At 36.4% G+C, this 20268-nt stretch overlaps 1 protein-coding gene across 1 annotated transcript in view; it reads left to right on the top strand.

Moving 5' to 3' along the window:
* The first annotated feature begins 7013 nt into the window (after positions 1–7013).
* LOC105209879 (uncharacterized) overlaps positions 7014–20268 on the top strand; it is a 69270-nt gene continuing 56015 nt past the window's right edge. Inside the window, exon 1 of the mRNA XM_011180528.2 lies at positions 7014–9752. Within this exon, the coding sequence (XP_011178830.2) occupies positions 7717–9752 (2036 nt within the window). The 5' untranslated portion in view covers positions 7014–7716. The remainder of the gene's footprint in view (positions 9753–20268) is intronic.

The raw sequence follows: 20268 nt of genomic DNA on the forward strand, positions 1-20268 counted from the left end.
TTTTATAAAGCTGAGATTTGTTTTGGATCGAAATGAGGGAGCTAAGCTGGTACCTTTAGTTGAAAGAAATATTATTTTTCAGAGAAATCAACTTCAACATGTTTTAAGTCCCACCCTAATGTGCACACATCTCCACTCTAAATTTTGCCATCGCGAAAAAAATCGCCTAGCTGATTAAAATTGTTGAAACACCAACACGAACACACTAAAAATCACAATAAACTTTTGCAAACAATAAACATCAACGCCTACAACAACAACAATGCTCCGCATTACCATCTCCCCCATTAGAGGTGGCAAAGCATTGACAACTGTTAACGACGTTTATTTCTGCTGTTTGAAATGTCAACTTCTGACTGTTGCCAACGGTGATGATGCCGACTTGAAAGCCATCACTGCCTGGGTGAGGTGAGGGTGGACTAATGGTGTTGGAGGCGATGTCGCGTTGATTAAGGGTTGCATATACGCGACAGCGCAATCATTGTAAACGGCAACTGTTACCTGCAAAGCGTTTGAAAAAAATCAGCGAATACAATAACAACAACAGCAGTGACGCAGCAGTCACGTGGCAATAAAGAATACCATAAATAACAAAACAAATGACAGCTCAAAAAAAGAATGAGAAGACAAAGAAACTCTGAAGAAAAGGAATGAAATTTAAAAGACAGAAATGTAAAAAGTTATAAGAAAAGAAAATGAATTCGCACAGCAAGAACTTTCCGAAAGAAAAAGGCGAAGAATGCAGCGGTGGCTGGGAGACAAAAGAAATGCAAAAGTAGAAACTCACAGCGGGTTCTTGACAAATGAAGGCAGTCGAAGAAGCTGTGCAAGTTCTGGGCAATGGTTGTAACCTACGGCGCTCATTAAATGCACTTAAAACTGGTGAGAGCCCTTCGAAGTGAGCTTTTTGTTTGACAGGTTTTTTCATCAGCAGCAGCGAAAATGTCCATCACTCCATCTTTGATTGTGGGGGTGTGTTGATGGCGGATTTTTAATTAAAAATTGGTTCACTTGCATACAAACTTTTCCGTCGTAAAAATTATATTTACTTGAAGTCATAAAAATGAGATATTTCATATTTTGGAATTATATTCTTGTTTTTAATGTAAAAACCACTGTCGTATTCAGAAATTTTATACTTGTAAAATGGTCAACATTTTGCCTTAATTAGCTCACAAAGTTGATGGTTTTTATTGTTTGATAGTAATTCATGTATACCAACACCGAGGTTGCGAGTTATGTTGGACAATAATAGTTTTGCACGACTTTTGCAGCATAGCGGTCGTCTATAATAAGTCAAATGTTGATCTCCAAGAAGACAATCGTAGATGGTTCATTAGCATAGAATCTTGTAGCCCTACAAATGATGGTCTTATGAAAGCAAATCCGATAACCTGAATGCCCAATAGGAGGTATAATATAATTCCTCAACATGATTCATCAAGGGAAATTCCGAATAAAAAGGCGAAACCACCTCGTCATGGTCATCACGGACCATTGTCAATAATATGGGGTCCATTTTCAGTTAATAAAAAAATGATGGACCAATAGTGCTCTCCGTGGTAAGTTTTTAAAACTAGTGAGAATAGAGAGCCCACTCAGGACTACTTACACCTCAATGTAGAATGCTTTGATGATCTATCGGTAGAAATACAGTTTTTTCCCCCCCGCTTAGTATGTGAGATCTGGAAATATGTTACAATGATTTTTAAACCTTTTTTAAACCTTTAAAGCTTAAATGCCAATCAAAGATTCACAGCTGGTTTGATAGCTCTAAAAACCTCGATGTCTGTTAAAATTCATCATATTTTAAATTTCCACCGGATAATCTTGCCATTACTTTTATATACTCGTATAATTGTTTTGTCAAGAAAGTGGAGCTCAAACGCAGCGACCGATGACGAACACGAAACATTTAAATGTCGGAATTTTTTTATTTCTCAAAGTGCTTAAAAGACCTCTTAGAAGAGCTATCACATGAGTATTTCTCAGGAAGTCATTAAGTCATAATTAATATTAATATAATTATGATAATCAAAATTTGTTTTAAACAAGTAAGGAAAGGCTAAGTTCGGGTGCAACCGAACATTTTATACTCTTGCAATTTATTGAAGAAATTTAACCAATACATATATGCGGTATAAAGCTCACCGTATTTTTGAAAAACCTACAATGGGGTATACGGATATGTTAACAATTTCCTCTGAATTAAATTGAGAGATCTGAGAGATTTACCCATATTTTCAGTTCGATATCTGGGGCTTTGAAATGTTATGGTTCGTTTTCGACAATTTTTTCACAAGTGAAGCCAGAGATGACATGCACTAATTGTGTAACGTTTTATTCCGTTACCTTATACAGTCTAAAAATGGAGAAAATCGGATTATAACCACGCCTACCTCCCATACAAAGGTTAGGATGAAAATGACTAAAAGTGCGTTAACTCAATAACGAGAAACGTCAGTAACGCCAAATGGTGGCGTCGCCCACTTATGGGTCAAAAACCATATCTCAAGAACTACTCGACCGATTTCAATGAAATTCGGTATATAATATTTTCTTGACACCCTGATGACACTGGTGGAATATGGGCGAAATCGGTTCACAACTACGCCTACTTTCCATATAACTCAATTTTGAATTTCATCTGATTCCTTCACTTTATAATCTAAACATAAGGAACCAATGAGGATAGCGAAATAAAACTTTACACAAATACTGTATTTGAGCTGTGACATCACTTGTGGATAAATTGCCAAAATCGGACCATGACTTTTCAAGGCCCCTGATATCAAACATGAAGAACTCAGTGCCTAAGGGTAATTGTTCACCTAAAATATAGGTAAATCTCTAAATAAATTGCGAGAGTCTAAAATAACCATTAGAATCGTCTTCACTAAAATATTACTGTTTTAAATCATAAAAATTCTAATAAACTGCTAAAAAAGCATTTAAATACATAAAGTGGAATGTCAATCTGCTTGCTGCAAACACAACAACGACAAAAAATTAAGCAACAACATCACTAGCAATTCAGCACACTCAATTGCGCCACTCCACTCCGACATTGCGTGCATCCGCTTCACGTAGCAATGCTTATTGTCTCATCTGAGTAATAAACGGAAGTCAACGGAAGCACGTCGTAACTATTTTGAATGCCACGCTGGCTGACTCGCTGCTTGCCAAGGACATAACCACTTGTGCTTGTGTGCAGTGTAATGCCAAGCATAACCGTTATACACAACAAGCAGTCTGCAAATTCTGAGCATACCCTGGTGGGCCACACAATTTATCTGTTCCGTGTGTAATTTCATTTTCCATACAAATAAAAAAATATAAAAAACGAAACGAAAAGAAAACTAAACAATTCTTCTCTGCGTTGTAGCATTTCATTTTTAAGAAGTGAAAATTGTTTTAATACTTCCAATGTTTGTTTTTTATTTAACACCTCGTGTCGCCATCTTGTGCGCCATATTGTATGCTACGGCAGCTCAGTCGGTGGCTGTAACGGCAATCCAGCGTTGCACCGTTATGGCGGTGATAATCAACAAGCAACAACAACTTGTTTGACACGTGTTCGAAACGTTAAAATCTCTACTTTTACGAGTTGCAGAATTGTTACGAGCACAACTGATACAGGAAGCGGTCACAGGACATGGTTACAGCCGTGTGAAGGCGGTGTAAATGGTTATGAAGGCGGATAATACATTTCTACGGATACCTGGGAGACAAAATAGTGCCATGTGGTCGTTAGTGTTTCTAAAATTGTTATCTTTTTGGGGTGGTACTCTTCCCTTCATCCGTATTGGTTACTGTTGTTATAGTTGAAAGGAAAGTTTCAGTTACATTTGTTTAACACTTTTGTGGATTGTGAACTCATGCGGCAAGGTGTTTTTGCGGCTTTGGAGTACAGAATTGCAGTAACCTTCATTGAACATTTTCCAACATATTTCTTTTCGTCTAAGCTTTATCTTAGAACTCGGAAAATATATAATAGCACTCTACTGTTCCCCAAATCAAATTTGAAAATTCCACTTAGCCTCTTCATTCTCTGTCTCGGATTTTGAAAAAAAAAAACGATTTGGAATATGTATATATTTACACATATTCGTAGTATTATGTACCTCGAAGTCTCAATAAATTGTCGATCTAAAAATTATGGCCGGTGCAGTACTGATCTCTTTAACCGACTCCGTATGACTAAGAAGTTTTTTCATTGAAAAAACGATCGACGGTTTGTCATTGCTTTCCCATGTGAATTCTTATTAAATAAATTCTTGATGTTGGCCAGAAGAAAGATGAGTCCCTGGTCGCAATATGGCGAAGGATTCGGGTACGGTATATCATAAATTTAAGGCAGTTAAAGATAAACAATCACATAGAAAATCATTATTTTTCAAAATCAGTCTGAGCCTAAAAGCTTATTTTAGTTTTAAAGAATTGAATTTATTAAGTATAAATTCTGAAATATAAGCCTTCTGAAATAACTCGAGTTTTCTTAAGTTATAATTGCCTTAATAATTATTAACCGTCCGTTCTTATCATAGTAGAGATAATTTTGTCTGGCCCAGCAAATTGCCTTTAAATTTTGAGTTCACAACAGTGAAATTGTGACACAGAGTGCCGGCTTGAAGTGAGGTTTACTCTATTGCTAGATTACCTAGACAATGTATTCTGTAGTCGAGAACACTAAATATGATTATATGAAGTGTCTAATGTCTAATTCTCAAATGTAATTTCCCATCATTCTTCTGTTTGATTTTATTTTCGAAATTTCGTTTATATATTGTGAGCAACTCATCCTAAAATAGTCGGATATATGTAGGTGTTACATCGTTATCAAAATTTTTTACGAGGATTTGGTGTGTAATTTTCTGAAGTGGCAATTTCCTAAAAGCCGGCACATCAATACCTATTCAACAATGTATGCCGCACATATGCCCCTTATTTAAAGGCTTATTCAAATTACTAAAATGTACAAACCTTTTGTATAGTAGTTACCAACTGCTAAGTATTCAATTGTTTACGCTTGGTTACCAATGCTTTTCAAGTTCTAAAGTTCTTCTGTAGTCTACTTTTAATTCACACATTTTCCACCACTGCTTCTCATTCCCTTTTGCCTCTTTAAACCTTGCTCTCACTCTATCAACCTCGCTGTTAACTAACTTCCCCGTAATTAAAATATTTCCACTTCTTATTTATTTGTTTGCTGTTTAATTTCGCAGAAGCACAGTTAGTCTAAACGCACACACACTTCCCGTTTGTTAAATGTGTGTGTGTGTGTGTGTGTGCATGTAAATGTGTTGTAGGAAAGGACGCGCAGTGTGTTTGTTTGCTCGTTGGTCGCCAAAGAATTTCCCTTTGATTCACTCTCGCTACTAATTAGCTAAATTAATTACTAACGCTCCGGCAGAGTGTCTAAATGTTTACTTTAATATACTACAATTCTCCGTACTTATTTATTATTCTCTTTGCTTTCCAGTGAGTACTGAAGTTGACGGAATCTTTTGGGACTCATGACGACGCAAGTGACTACATCAAGTGGGATTTTGAATGTCTAAGAGGTAAGTTTTTTTTATATTCAAGTGGAATATATAAAGATATGTTGAATACTATATTCATATTTATGGTTTTAGTAAGGTTTGGTATTTGAAGGTTTAGGATACATTAGAATATACTGGCATATCTATCCCTCCAAAAAGATAAAACTCAAAACAAAAGATTAAGATTTGGCGATAGATGGACATTAGAGGAGAAGGTGCATGGATAATTCAATTTGACTTTCTCCATAGAAGGATCTTGCACAAGTGCTAGTTGTTATTCAGCAATTTCCGATCTAATGCCAGGTCTATAGCCCAATGCTGAAACGTATGTGGACAACGGACTACCGACTTCTTCTCCATTCGACTATTATGTGGCTAAGGTTTATTTTTTTCTAGTTCATTTGCTTACTGTTTCCGGATATTCCGCTACGCTAAGGGTACCCAACCAAGTCGGATATCGAAGTTGCTTGAAGGTAATATTAAAGAGGTCATAAACTCCTTCACTATCTTTGGGCGTACCGTCCATTCAATATCTGAAGAAGAATACTCTATTACAAAATTATATTCGTAAGCTATTAGGAATTATTCTTAATTCGATCCATTCATCTCATTTGTTCCAACAATTTGTAAGAATACCAGAACCAGTGGTTTAGAAAGCGCTATATCACCCATAATTCAAGCTATTTCTAGACTTTGACTACTACTTTTTTGCTGCAAAAATTCAGAACGCTAGCATGTTGCACATTTAAAAATAATTGCACATATTTATTTAGCTGCACTTATTGCGCTTGCTCCACTTTCCACTGGCAAACACGATTACTATTCGATCGTCTGCGAGCAACAACATTAATCATTACGTTCAACAACACGAACGATCCTTTAGCTACGTTAATTGTGTCAAATGACCTCGAGCAGTTGCTGAAAAAAGTGACAGCGATTACTTAAAATAGGCGCGTTCAATGAAGAACGCGTCAAGAGAGAGAGACCCAAAGGCCAAAATGTGAGCGAGGGTGTAGCGGCGGTGCAACTTGTTTATTTGTTGACGATAAACCAGTTAAAAGAGAGTGTACCACAATTGTTGAGAGAGCTCGTGTTGCCGAACTCAACTCATCATTTGACTACAATAAATATTTGGAATGTATCGTTTTGGTGCTCTTCTATTACAATATTGGTAGTATGCGCACCTGTTGAGCGCAAAAACTGGCTGTGGTGAATTTATATTTGTTACACATTTGGTGCAACAAGTGTGGTGTATAGTAGTAGCGGATTGTTCGAGCGCGCACGAGCGCGTTTTGTTTACACACCGAATTGCTTTCATTAAGGTTGCGACTGTGAGTTGTTGTTAGTTTATGCTGATCAAGTTGCTTGATCTACAGCTGGGTGCGCATGCGCACGCAGGCATGCTCATTGCTACTGTTGCCGCTACTATGCTGTCGTACAACTAACTTTCTTCTGCATTTCACCACTAACAAATTATGCTGCGCGTTCGTTTCACATCTTCGTGTTGACTCCCCGCGCTTTGGTGGTGGTTTCAGTGTTGGTGCTGTTGATGCGCCAGCATAGTTGGACAAATCGCAAACTCTCTACTTGGCGTTTAGTTTACAACGAAACTTCGGCGCGTCAAGACGAGTGTATTAAATGACCGGTTTTTTGATTATATACTGCTTGCGCTTTATTTCGTGCTTCTGCGCATGCGCGTGGTAGACGCTTCTTGTTATTTTTGCACCTTTGTTGATCGATCAACGTTTCTAGTGTAAATACTTAATATAGCGTCGCGTTTTCTAAGCGGATTTGTTGCGTGCGAATGCAGAGCACGTAATTAGAACGCGCGATCGCGCCGCTTTGTCGTGTATCACAATAATTGGCATTGACAATAATTGCTTGCATGCAGGCGGACGTACGGTTAACCGACTATTCGGGGCGCGTTTGGTGTGTTCGATTTGCAATTTAGTGCGATTAGCTGCGCGCGTGCAACTGAGTGTTTGTGATAGCACTAGATTTGTGTTGATTTATAAAAATTTTACTAAACATAGGCGTGGCGCATTTAGAGCGGCCAACTTAAATAAGGGGTTGTGTGTTATCGCGTTGATCGCCACTTGTTTATTATTGTTTAAAACGCAAAAAATATATTCAAACCTAAAAATCGTGTTTAAGCTTTGACAACAAATAAAAAATGTCACATGCGCTGCAAGCGTTTAAGCTGAAAACGGCCGCGCAACCAAATTTGCCGCTACCCAAATCGTTGGGTCGCCGCGCCCATTTGCTTGCCACGAAAAACTGGTGGAAACTGTGTTTTGTGTACGATCATGATCCGTCGAAACTTTACCGTGAAATCACTTATAATACAGAGTCGCAAAAAATCGAAGACATTAAAAAAGATAATACAACAACAATGAAAACTACTGAGAATACCGCTTCGGCGTGTAATGCGGAGGCTGCTGATTCATTGCGCGCTGCGGCAATGTCACCAGTGGAAAGCGGCAGCGCATCGCAGAGCTCATTAAATGACGCTGCAAAATTATTTCCACGCAATATGCCGAGCGTGAGGCGCAGTCGCCGGCGTATAGCTGCCAAAGCTGTAGCTGGTGATGAGCCAGCGGAGAGCGCAGAGGCGCCAGCGATTGAGAAGGAATCACCGCAGAAGTCAAAAATATCAAACGCCGTTGTTTTGCATCGCGTCGATAGTAGCTGCCACAAATCGAGCCTGTCACGCGTCACAAAGTTAACGCCGCGCAAAGTAAAGGCGCCACATTGCGCGCGAAGTCGGCAAGATGGTAAGCGCGAGGTGAGAGGTCACAGCAAAGAACGTAGAAATAAAAGTAGAGCGTACGCGCAAAATAATAGCAGCGACAAGCCGCTTGCTGACAACAACGGCAATTGCAAACATGCGCTTGATGGCAATAATGCGCCAGCACAGAAAGCGCACACAGCGCGTTGTCACAAGCATAGCAAGCAAACGCTTGGCGCTGTGCAGCAACAACCAAAACAGGCGCCAATAACTGGTACACCAGCACAAGGAACCGCGCGCCAGCAGCAGCCGCACTGTGAAATTGCACAACAGTTCAAGCAAGCAACGCGCACACACCAACTCTTCGCCAAATCACTGAAATTGTCTCTGCTGCCGCATGAGCTATCACTCTGTGACGTTGGCGCGCTGTCGCATACATTGTCGGCCGCAAGCGCATTGTCATGCGCGGTCACCCAAACTGCCGATGCTGAATACGCGCATAACCGCTTGGCCGCAATCGGCGCATTGCCATCACCCTCTGCCGCCTCACAGACACATTCACAACAATCCAGTCTCATTAGCTATGATTTGAGTCGTTCCACAAGTCGCCTAAGCTGCTTTGAGTCATTACCAAATGCGGCTAATGCCGTAACAACAGCGACAACAAAAGCAATGGGTAAACAGGCGCTAGCAAGTCAATCGCTTGCGACTGACAAACTAAGTCACCGACCGCATCACCAACATATGGATGACACATTTCTGTCATCGGGCATCTCATGCGGCGACATGGAGACGCAATCAGAAGCGAGTTGTGGCTCGCCGTTGCTACTACATCTACACGATGTCGCCAGCAACAATGTTGCACAACTGCATGTTACTGCTGAGTTTGGTGCGCATATGGAGGACGTTGAGGATGCATTAATTGAGGCTGAGGTGGCACAGCTTACGGCCAATTTACGGCGTGATGAAGAGGCGGCAAAGCGACGTCTGTCAAAACGTGCCGAGGCAACAACAAAAATGTTGCAGTCGAAAAATGGTGTGTGTACGAGTGAAAGAAATGCGACGTCGGTGTTGGCAGCAGCAAAGAAAGTCGCCGTTGTCACCAATGCCAAAATAATGTCAACAACTACAACAACAAACATAACATCAGCAACTACAAAAACAAAAGCCACTTCAGACGTCTTACCACAATCACTAAATGTTGCCGATCTACGCAATTTGAAAGTTTGTCGCAATCGCAACGCGGTGTGGATGCTTTCGTGCGCCAACAACAACAACAGCTACATAGCGCCCATACCGGATGATGCGCAACTCAGCGATATTGAAGAGCAACTTGCGCGCTTGCCCACATGCGATGAAGTGGATATGTCTTGTGCGATGACTGAAGTCCCAGCAAAAACAGTGGCAAGTGGCACAGCTGAAAGTGCAGTAGTAGCACTAACAGCAACAACAACCACACATTCGTGTCTGCAGCAACAGCTGTAAGTAATAAACTTTGGTTCATGAACATTTCTGTAGCTTATGTGTATGAATTTGGGGAAAAAAGAAAGCTGTTAAGAATTCTATAAAATTTCTTTTTTCCCCACACCCAATGACCCTTACGTCTGCAGCTTTCATTTTCTATCAATACACTAAAATTATATCATAGTCATTAGCATTTCAATAGTTCCGCCGCACTGTACTACTAAACTGTCGATTAGTCGGTAAACAGGCTTTTATTGTAAGCGTTTAATGGCTTGATTGGGCGCGTCCAATAAATTATACAAAAGCAGAACAACAGTAGAACAAAGCAGTTTATTCTTTTATTCTTCACTACAAGTGGTGAATAAACATTCAAAACTGGCGTAGTTGGTATTTGGTGTTTAAGGGGTTTAATTGAAACAATGTTTTTCCTAAAAAAAAAAGTGTAAAGAAACCGAAAAATAATAAGTAAAAAAAATTAAAATATGAAAATAAAAAAAAATGTTTTCAGCTTTTTCCTGGCCTTAAAAATAAATATATTCAAATTTTTCTTCGACGATTTTTCTACTTCCATACATAAGAGTACTCCTACAAGCCTTAAATATTTCCAAGAAAGTTAGGACAATTATTTTAAAAACATTTTTAGGTTATGTTTGCCATAAGAAGAAGTTCAAATATCTGGGGTGGTCTGGAGGATCATACTATGTGATTCCATTGTGAATAGTGAAAGCTAGAGTTCAACTAGATTAATTTTATAAGCCAGGGTAAGCTTTGATACGGCTTTCCGATACGATGAAATCGACATGAATTTATGTTATTGATATTTACCTTTGAAAATAAAAAGTTTCGAGAATTTGTTACATGATTTTTTTTAATTGAGATCTCAACATTTAAATTACTATAATTTGTTCCTTATCAAACAGAATTGGCATACCAAAAAAGCCTAAAGTGTAAATCAATAAATTTCAATCCCGAAAAATTGTATCGAGTAGCCTAACGAAGTAACCAAGTTTCCATTCTTTTATTTTTATAATTTAAAAATGTTTATGAAAAAATTTAATATTTGAAGTTTCTTAATCAAGTTCGCAACTGAAATAGATAAAGTTGTAATACTAATATTGTAATAATCTTATAATTTTTTATTAGAGTGGAACTCTCTTGACTGCCTGTGTGAGTATTTTCCGATTTTTTACAAAAAAATATGAAATTTGATTCGTTGCTACGAATGTAGCGCAAAACCCCCTTAAAGCCCATCATGGCTACGACTCTGTTGTTCAATAAAGGTAAACAAATGAGTATCTTCAACTACAAATTTTACAGCGGCAGCTCAATGAATGTTCGTTGCTTATTGTTCATCGAATTCAAAAGAATGATTATCGGTTTCTTTAGAACGATTATATAAACTTCTGTTGAATTAGTCTAAGTTTTGGACTGGCCGTTGTATATATATATATATATATTTACTAACTAATAGCTATTTGTGAAGCTCTCTCTTGGGTTTTAGACTTATGTCACAAGTTTCTAGTTCAAAACTGTTATAAACAACTCTACTCTTGTTTTGAATTCGGAAATAATTTAATGTATATCGACTTTCGAGGAGACTCATGAAAAGATAAAACACATGAATTTATAATATTGATCAAACAAATTGGAAGACGGTTTTCAACTAAAAATATTCACAAATGTAGTAGTAACACTTTGTAATTAGCTTCATGTGCTTCTGAAGAAGTAGATTTCAACTCGTTTTGCTGTCAAAAGCTACACTTTCTGATGCAAACACCCAGAAAATAGTTTAAAATTTCGAAAAAAAAAATTGTCGCGTTCTTCTCGCAAAATTTCTCATTACCTGCCTTTTCACTCAACTAATCTAATGTAGGCCAAGTTACTTTTATTGATATTTTTACTTCGTTTAATTGAATAAAATATTCTTCCTATTAGAAAATAATTATTTCAAAAAAAAAATTTGTTTGCGTATTCCCCAAAAATTAAGAAAGACCTAAAAAAATAAGGAAGACCTTTATTCAAATTTTGAACTAATTGCAGCCGGCAGCCACAAGCTCTATTTTAGTCACAGTAGTTTATAAACATATGTATAATATATGTATATATATAGTTGTGTGTACATATGTATAGTCATGCTATATATGGAAGCTTTTGAGAAACGCCAGCTAATTACCATATAAATATCGAGCTCATTAAGAAGCTATGCAAAATTAATAAAACCAAAAATATACTTACAAACATTTAGATTCGTAAGAAGAGAAATATGTGCTTATATGTATCTTATATGCATCCCAGCACACATACACATACGCATTAAATACCTGGTAGAATTAATGAGCTGCGTTTACAATATTTCGCGCTTCCACTAATTAATTTATTCAAAAGCCATTAGCGATAAACTAAACTCCTTCTTCTTCTTCTTAATCACACTTTATGTTTTTTTCATCGTTTAAATATTTATTTATTTTGTTGTTGTTTTTCTGCTAAGCGTTTTTCCCGTGCCATATGGCTTGTAGCATACGACAATGTGTCAGAAGCAATTTTGTGGCAGTCAATTGATGAGACGCATAATTTTGGCATGCGGTTAGTAGTTTTGCCAAAATGTTTTTCGTGATTATGGACATTTGAAGACCCCAGCGGCTAGCCAGCAAGGCAATCAAGCGTTAGTCCGCCGAAAAAAGCCGGTACGGCAACATTGAAAAGGCGTTGCAAATTGCGAATCATTAATAGCGGTGTCATTTAAGCAAATACAGGAGTGCATACACACTCCCATCAGTTTATGCAAAAATAATTTTTGGCAATTCTCGAAATTGCATTCGCATTATTTAGTTGTCAAAAGAGTTGTAAGCGACGCTACATCCTCCAGCAGCCGGCTGAGTGACACACTTTCGTTGTTGTTGTTTGTTTTGTTGCTTATGACGGCATGCATTCGCTTATTGCATGTAATAAAGTCATAAATGCGCAAATAACAGCTGCTGACAATAAGCCATTTTTTATGCGCATTTAATGACTGGGCACTGTACTTTTCGAATTTATCGTTTTGTTTTTTCGAGGCACACGTGCGAAAAGCTTGAGAAAAATTATGCGTAAAAACATGTATATTTGTATTTAGATTTATATACATTTATGTACATGAATATACGAGTAGACACCTACGTATATACTTTTTTTTGGTCAGAAAACTAAAATGTTTTCGGTTTATTATGTTTGTGGTGATGATCATTTCATCCGTTGTCAACCTTTTGAAATATATTAACATCAAATAATTTAACTTCTACGGAAAGAATTAAATTAATTAAGTAGAACAAAAAGCTTGTGAATATTTTTATATAAAGACTTATGAGAAGAGCTACCACCTGTTTGAAATTCTTAAGCTACAAATATATTAAGATAAATATATAATATATATATATATAAATACGAACACCAAACAGAAGATTTTTAAGAAAGTTAACAATATTTTATTTAAATATTTTCGAAGAGAGTTGCCACTAATATGAGAAAAAGTTCAGTATAATCTGTAAAATAAAATTAAGATTTTAGGGAAATAATTTTCAGAGATTTTATCGCCTGTTTGAAATCAATTAATAAAATAGGTAAAATAGGTTTGGACCCGATTTTATTCATTTTTGGCACGGAGATATAGAATTTAGACATTAGAAGAAAAATATTCCGCCTGAATATCTGAGAGACTTACCTATATTTTCGGTAAAAAAGATTAAAAGCACTGAGGTCCTCATTGCCTTAAACCCTAGGGTCCGTTTTCGAGGATTTTTAGAAAGGGGTGCCACACTAAAAATTCAGAATTTTTGCAAAGTTCTGTTCCGATATCTTCACCAGTGCTTACTTTATATATTGTAAAGTAAACGATTCAGATCGACTTCCAAGTTCTGATATATGGGAAGTAGGCGCTGTAAACTGATTTGGACTATTTTCACAACACATCATTGGGAAGCTAGGAAGATATTATGAACTGAATTTCATTGAAATTGGTGGAGTAGTTAGTTTAAAATTTTGTATACCATTTTGAGTGCAGCTCTTCTGTGCCGTCTTAATAATGAAATTTAAGGTTTCTGGCGGTTTTCCTTACTGAATTAATTGCACTTTAGTAGAAAAAGAAATTTCAACGTAACCTTTGTATGGGAGGTGGGCGTGGTTATAATTCGATTTCCTTCATTTTTGGACTGTAAAAGCTAGTATCTAAAAGAAATGACTGTAGAGAGTTTGGTTGATATAGCTTTACTCACGCTCACTTCCACAAAAATTACATCCGGATATGCCTCTTCCTAGTGCGATCCATTTTAGGAAATTTTACTTTTATATCTTTATCTATCTAACTCTTTTATTTCTGTATGACACAAACAACCGTTATGTGAACAAAATTATAATACTCTCTTTAGCAGCTTTATTATGAGAGTATAAAAATTGTTTTTCATATCAAATAAAATAAAATTTTAGAAAGAAAAAATTAATTACTATTAAAGAACAAGTTAATAAGCGTGTTACTGCAAACATTTCTACATATGAGTTCAAAATTATTAAAAAAATAAATCGAACATAGGGTTGTCATATTATTTCAAATAAATTTTCAGTATTGGCTATTAAGTATTTGATTATAATTACCGAGATAAATCAAACAAACTCAAAACCTCAAAAGAGTTGCCATTAACGTATAATAAAAAAAATTATCCTACACATTTTTCAAACAATTAACAATGAGTACTTATTGTTAAGGAACTAACTTTTTAAAAATTTACTTAAAATATTTCATTTAACTATGAGCGATGGAATTATATGCACTCAAAAATTAGCCAGCTAAATAACTTATTTTAGTTCAAAATCAATTGAAATATTTAAATAATGGCATGAAATATGCGACAATTTCCTATAAACCATAGCTTCCCTTAAATAAATTTTAAATCTATCAAAATACGGATTCCATAAGTATCATTACTCTTAGCATGTACGAACAAAAAATTAAAAAATATATATATACATATGTATTTCCGAGCAACAACATTCGAAACACCCAGCACGCATACCACGCACAAGCACACCACCAATTATGACTGCTGCCAAACATATTAATTTTCCACCATTTATAATTACATTTACATTTTTTATATACGCCATCAGCGCAGTGTCAACCAATTGAATTCCAGAAATGCGCCTGCGGTCGCACTGACCTGTATCGACATGTGACCAGGCATACACTTAAGTTGCGACCAACCATACCCTAAAGCCCCACCGCATACCCCTTCAACAACAAAACGACATAGGAGACCGGCTGTATATGTGTGTGTGTGTGTCTGTACGTTGAATTGATGTGCCGCCAAGAGGACATGCGAATATTGCCACTCATAAATTCCATATGTCGTTTTAATAACCACACATTTATGTGCATGTTGCAAGCCGGACATTTGCAGCCGCATGCGGCATTGTGGCAACATCAACACGCCCATTCAGTTAAGTCAGAAAAATTAAGATCCTCATATACACAGACGGCAAAATGGAAGATGAAAACCGACACGAAGACGCACCGATACTCACATCTCCCGCTAAGCTCAGCCGATGGCCGATGAATGGTTCGCTGATAGCAATGCGATATATCTCACTTGGCAGCTGGCTGCCGTGGAATGTACTTATGTATGGCACAACAACAACAGAAACAACATGTTATAAATGTGATCAAGTCCAACCATATTGGGAGGCCTGTGCGGCTTGGACTAACCGCCCAGCAGCCGCATTGCCTACACTCCAACACACGCGAATACATGCATCCATGCCACCATATCTGGCTCGTAAATCGCACCTTTCGATGTATTCTTAGCTCGTGCATCTTCGCATATCAACATACGAGATACGTAGCTCAACACTTTTATCGCTTCATTTGCATGCTTTTGTGCGCCGCGAACAGCCCAGCCTCTGCAGCTGTGCGCTCGCCTCCACCGGTCGTGGCGACTTTAAATCGCCTCGCATTATGCATAAAAAATATGAAATCGAGCAAAACAAATAAAAGAAGTCGCAATGTTCACGCGCAAATCTTTTGTTTGCGTGCAATGCGGCAATTTCCTCACGCACACAACTCCACTTGTCATGGGCTCCAGCCTCAGCTTTAGGTCCAAGCTGCGCATTCACCAGCAATCGTCTTCCATCTATGAAAACTAAGTAGCTGGTTATAAATCTGATTTATGAGGTGAATGTTTGAGTTATAAAGCGTAAGTGTTGTGTTGCTGTTATTATTGCTGTTGTTGACGGCGGTCAATTTGCAATTCTTAGGAATTTCGCAATGGTTTCGGGTGTCGTATTCAAATTTTATGTGTTTATATGTTGTGTATGGGAGAGCGTGGCATAATATGGCTTGGTGCTACTTTTACTTTTTATAAGACACGATTTCTTTTTTTATAGGATAAGTGTGTGCGGTTTCATTGCTCGCTATAAAAACATTAAAAGTTGATGACGCTAAAATGCTGTGAGATATTGTATTGAAATAGTCAGAGTAGTTGAAATTTGATAGTAGTACTATTTACGAGCTTCAAATACGTGTTTTTCTGATTTGCTATAATTTAGCCATAATAATCCCCAATAAAAATCTATGAAATAATATTCGAGATATTTCAATGAAAGAGATTTTTCAAACTGTTTAATAAATTAGGAAATTTCTTCTGTCGAAAATAATAATAAAATTTAAGGAAAAAAGTAATCAGCCGTGGATATTCCATTTTTGAAATGAATTCACCGAAGATCCTCCAAAGATTTTGTTTAACATTTTTCTTTAATATTGTAATTGCTGGAGATGTTATAGCGACATCTAGATTTTCATTCAACCAATGATTCCTCCTCCACTAACCGCTGCTATTTAAAAAATCTGAACGAACAGTTTTTGTTTTATTTTGTATTTTCCATATTGAAAATTTAGACTTTTCAATTCATATTCTAAAGGCGATTGATTGTTTGTCTAGAGAAACTATTATCCAATCAATTGATAATTTCCAGAAATATATTGAGATTGTCGATAGTACGTGTAATACAAAACTATTTCAAGCATCCACAACAAGTGAAACTTCTTCAATGAAAATGATACGAGCTGTAAAAGTCGATGGAGGCACCATTAGTTTAAATTCGTACGAAACAAACAAAATAAATAAGATAAGTTGTATTTGTTTTCGAAAAATACCGATCGATGAACTGTATTATTATTCATTGTCTTAGCTGGTGAATGATATATGGATATATAGTGTAAATATTACGGTCAAAAATTTCAACACACGCCAAACAAAGTCGAATACTTTCAGTATATATCTGGTTAATGTTATATACATAAATAACATCCATGATTGCAAGAATTAAATGATAATAAATTAACTATTGGATCGAATAACTATATTATTTAGGACCTTGATCAGTGCTTGATAATCGCTTTCTTTATGTGACTTCTTTTCTCATAGTTCTATAACTTTTGTTGGAGCAGTACGAGAACAGAATTATTGATATTTCAATGAATATCATCAATACACTACATGTTTAGAATTCTCTCATCCCAAAAATAGAAATATAATTATCATCAAATTTATGATATTTATACTCTCGCAACAAAGTTGCTAAAGAGAGTATTATAGTTTTGTTCACATTTAATTTAGTAAGGAAAACCACCAGAAACCCTAAATTTCATTATAAAGATACATGGATGGAAGCTGCACTCAAAATGGTATACAAAAATTTAAATGGGCGTGGTTCCGCCCTCTTATGGGTCAAAAACCATATCTCCAAAACAACTCGACCAATTTCAATGAAATGGTTCGTAATATCGTCCTAGCTTCCCAATGATATGTTGTGAAAATAGTCCAAATCGGGTCACAACCGCGCCTATTTCCCATATACCTGAAGATATCGGAGTGGCATCGCCATTCAAAAAATCGTCGAAATCGGTCCATAAGTTATCAAGACCCTATATATCGAATATGAGGACCTCAGTGCTTCTAACAAATTATTTACCGAAAATATAGGTAAGTCTCTCAGATATTTTGAAGAAATTTAGAGGGAATATGTTTCTTCTAATAATATATCTCCGTGCCAAAAATGAGTGAAATCGGTATATAACTTCCCTATATCCCATGTAACTATAATAATATTAGGATATCCAACTTTCAATGAACTCTATACCATATATGTGCCAAATATGTGGGTCAAATTGTTTGTTATATTAATATAATTAAATAAATAAATTGCTGGAGTATAAAATGTTCCGTGACACCCGAACATAGCCCTTCCTTACTTGTTACTAAATGGTTTTAAGCAAGCAGTTTCTTACTTGTCAGCTACCCTTTAATATAATTGCATTATAGATGATTAATCATCTTCTGAATCAACGATATATCACAACTTTAAAATATAATTAAGGAGTTAATCACGCTATCTGCGTGGGTTTTAATTCGCATTTACACACAATTTCTCAATTATTATATTAAATTATGAGATGAGATTATTGCTGGAATTCCAGAGTAATTGACATAATTTGCTACGGCTAAGTGGAAAGCATTAAGTAAATAAAAGCTGTATAGCAAAAGAAAAAGAAATAACTGTAGAAAACGTGATCTGAAAAGTGGAAAAGAAAATAACGTAATGACGATTCGTCAGAGATCATGTAAAAGGAAAGGAAGAATTGGACGTGTGGAGGTGTTTATCGATAAATTGGAAAACAAATATTTAAAGTGTGACCAATTTCTTCTCAAATAAATAAATATCTGAAGTCGATACTGGTAAATATAACGCTCTATGTCTGGTTAGAAGAAATAAGGGTTTGTTAAACAAATCTCGAAATAATGGGGGTGTATTGAGGGAACTTTCCAGAGAAAAAAAATATATTTTCAAAATCTTCCGTAATTGAGTTTGAATACCAAATTGACGCAAACGTATTTCATATTTATAAATAAACATACTGGTTGGTATTGAATAAATTTATAGTGAATACAATTTTTAATTACAATTCAATGTTTATATATCAAAAAAAAAATGGTACACCCTGTATATAAAATATTTTAGATATGAAACTTTTAGTATAGTTCTAAAAGTAGACAGCTTGAGCAACCTTTAAAGTTTATCTACTTTACTGTAAATAAAATTTCAAAAATTCCTTTCTGCATCTACGTTTATCTCAAACTCTTCTTCATACTCTTTTGCTATTTTTATCCCATTACAAATATCTGCAGCCTTTTGCACAGTAATTTAATACTCGAAATTCCAGCAAATTGATTGTGCGCATTAAATTGACATTCGCGGTTGGCAGTCACTATTAACTTGCTTAACTATTTAAAAACACCATGGAGGCAAGTAAAATGCAAAAAAGTCTTCTTCATTTACCACAACAGCAAATAAGTATTAATTAAAGCAACGTAGTGGAGCTTAATAATCATAAAAACGAAAAAAAAGTACAAAAAAGGGAAAGGTAAAAACTGTTGCCACAAGCGCATAGACCTTCACATTGAATGTGCGTTTCATTGGCGCGTGCAAAAGGTGAATGTATGCACATACTCACTCATGTATATAATTACATACATATTTACAAATGTGCGTGCCCACCACCAGTGGGGCAAACAAAAGGCCAAAGTCACTTTCGAACTTGGCAATAAAGAACATGACGATTGGTGGCAGTCGTTAGGCTGAATGCGCGCCAAAGCTCACAAAGCCGCATATATATATGTGTGTGTATATGTTTAGTGAGTGTGTTTAATATATGTATATTGTATGTGTGCCTATCACTGCCTGAGCGCTCTGGTGTAAGCCCGTTAATGGCTTTTCAATCGTCATTTATGCGAAAACAAAGTATTCTGCAAACAACAACAAATTAAGCGGAGATGAATAAACACATATACATAATTATATACATATATACAACTGGGAATGTTTACTTATGAACACTTCAATTTCAAATTTCCGCAACGGTCAGCCGCCGGGCGTGAGAAGGTCAGACTGCAAAGCGTCCCGGCAGCCCTTACTATGAAGCTTTTGTGAGTATTTATCGAACACTGCTCATATCTCTGGATATTTATGTATGTATATAAATATATGTGTGTGTAAGTATGCATTCAATCTCGAAAAAATTTCATTATTATCTCGTAGAGTTTGTGGCGGCGGCCGTTTTATATATGCCGACGTCCATTCCACTCCTGCTCAATTTCATCCTCTTCCACCAGTAAATACTGTCTGTTTACTCATACTCTCATTTAGCCGATTTCAAAGTTGGCATGTAAAATGGAAAAATGTAATTAAAGTCGACATTAATCAGCGAATCATGGGTGGTCGCGCTGCTAATAAAAATGAAAATTGAAGTGAGTAAAAGTTGTAAGCAGCATAAAATCTGCCTAGCCAGCACAAGTGGCGTGTACACAGTACAAGTAGAGCAAAGATGAAAGCAAAATCGACTACAAAGTGAAGCGCTAAATTATTATTTTCTTGCTTTTTAAGTAGAAACACTCTTTTTTTAGCGTAACATAAGCTCCGATCAGCCTACTTACGTCAAGAATATGCCACATC

Source organism: Zeugodacus cucurbitae, chromosome 6, assembly GCF_028554725.1.
Source record: "Zeugodacus cucurbitae isolate PBARC_wt_2022May chromosome 6, idZeuCucr1.2, whole genome shotgun sequence".
Taxonomy (NCBI): Eukaryota; Metazoa; Arthropoda; class Insecta; order Diptera; family Tephritidae; genus Zeugodacus; species Zeugodacus cucurbitae.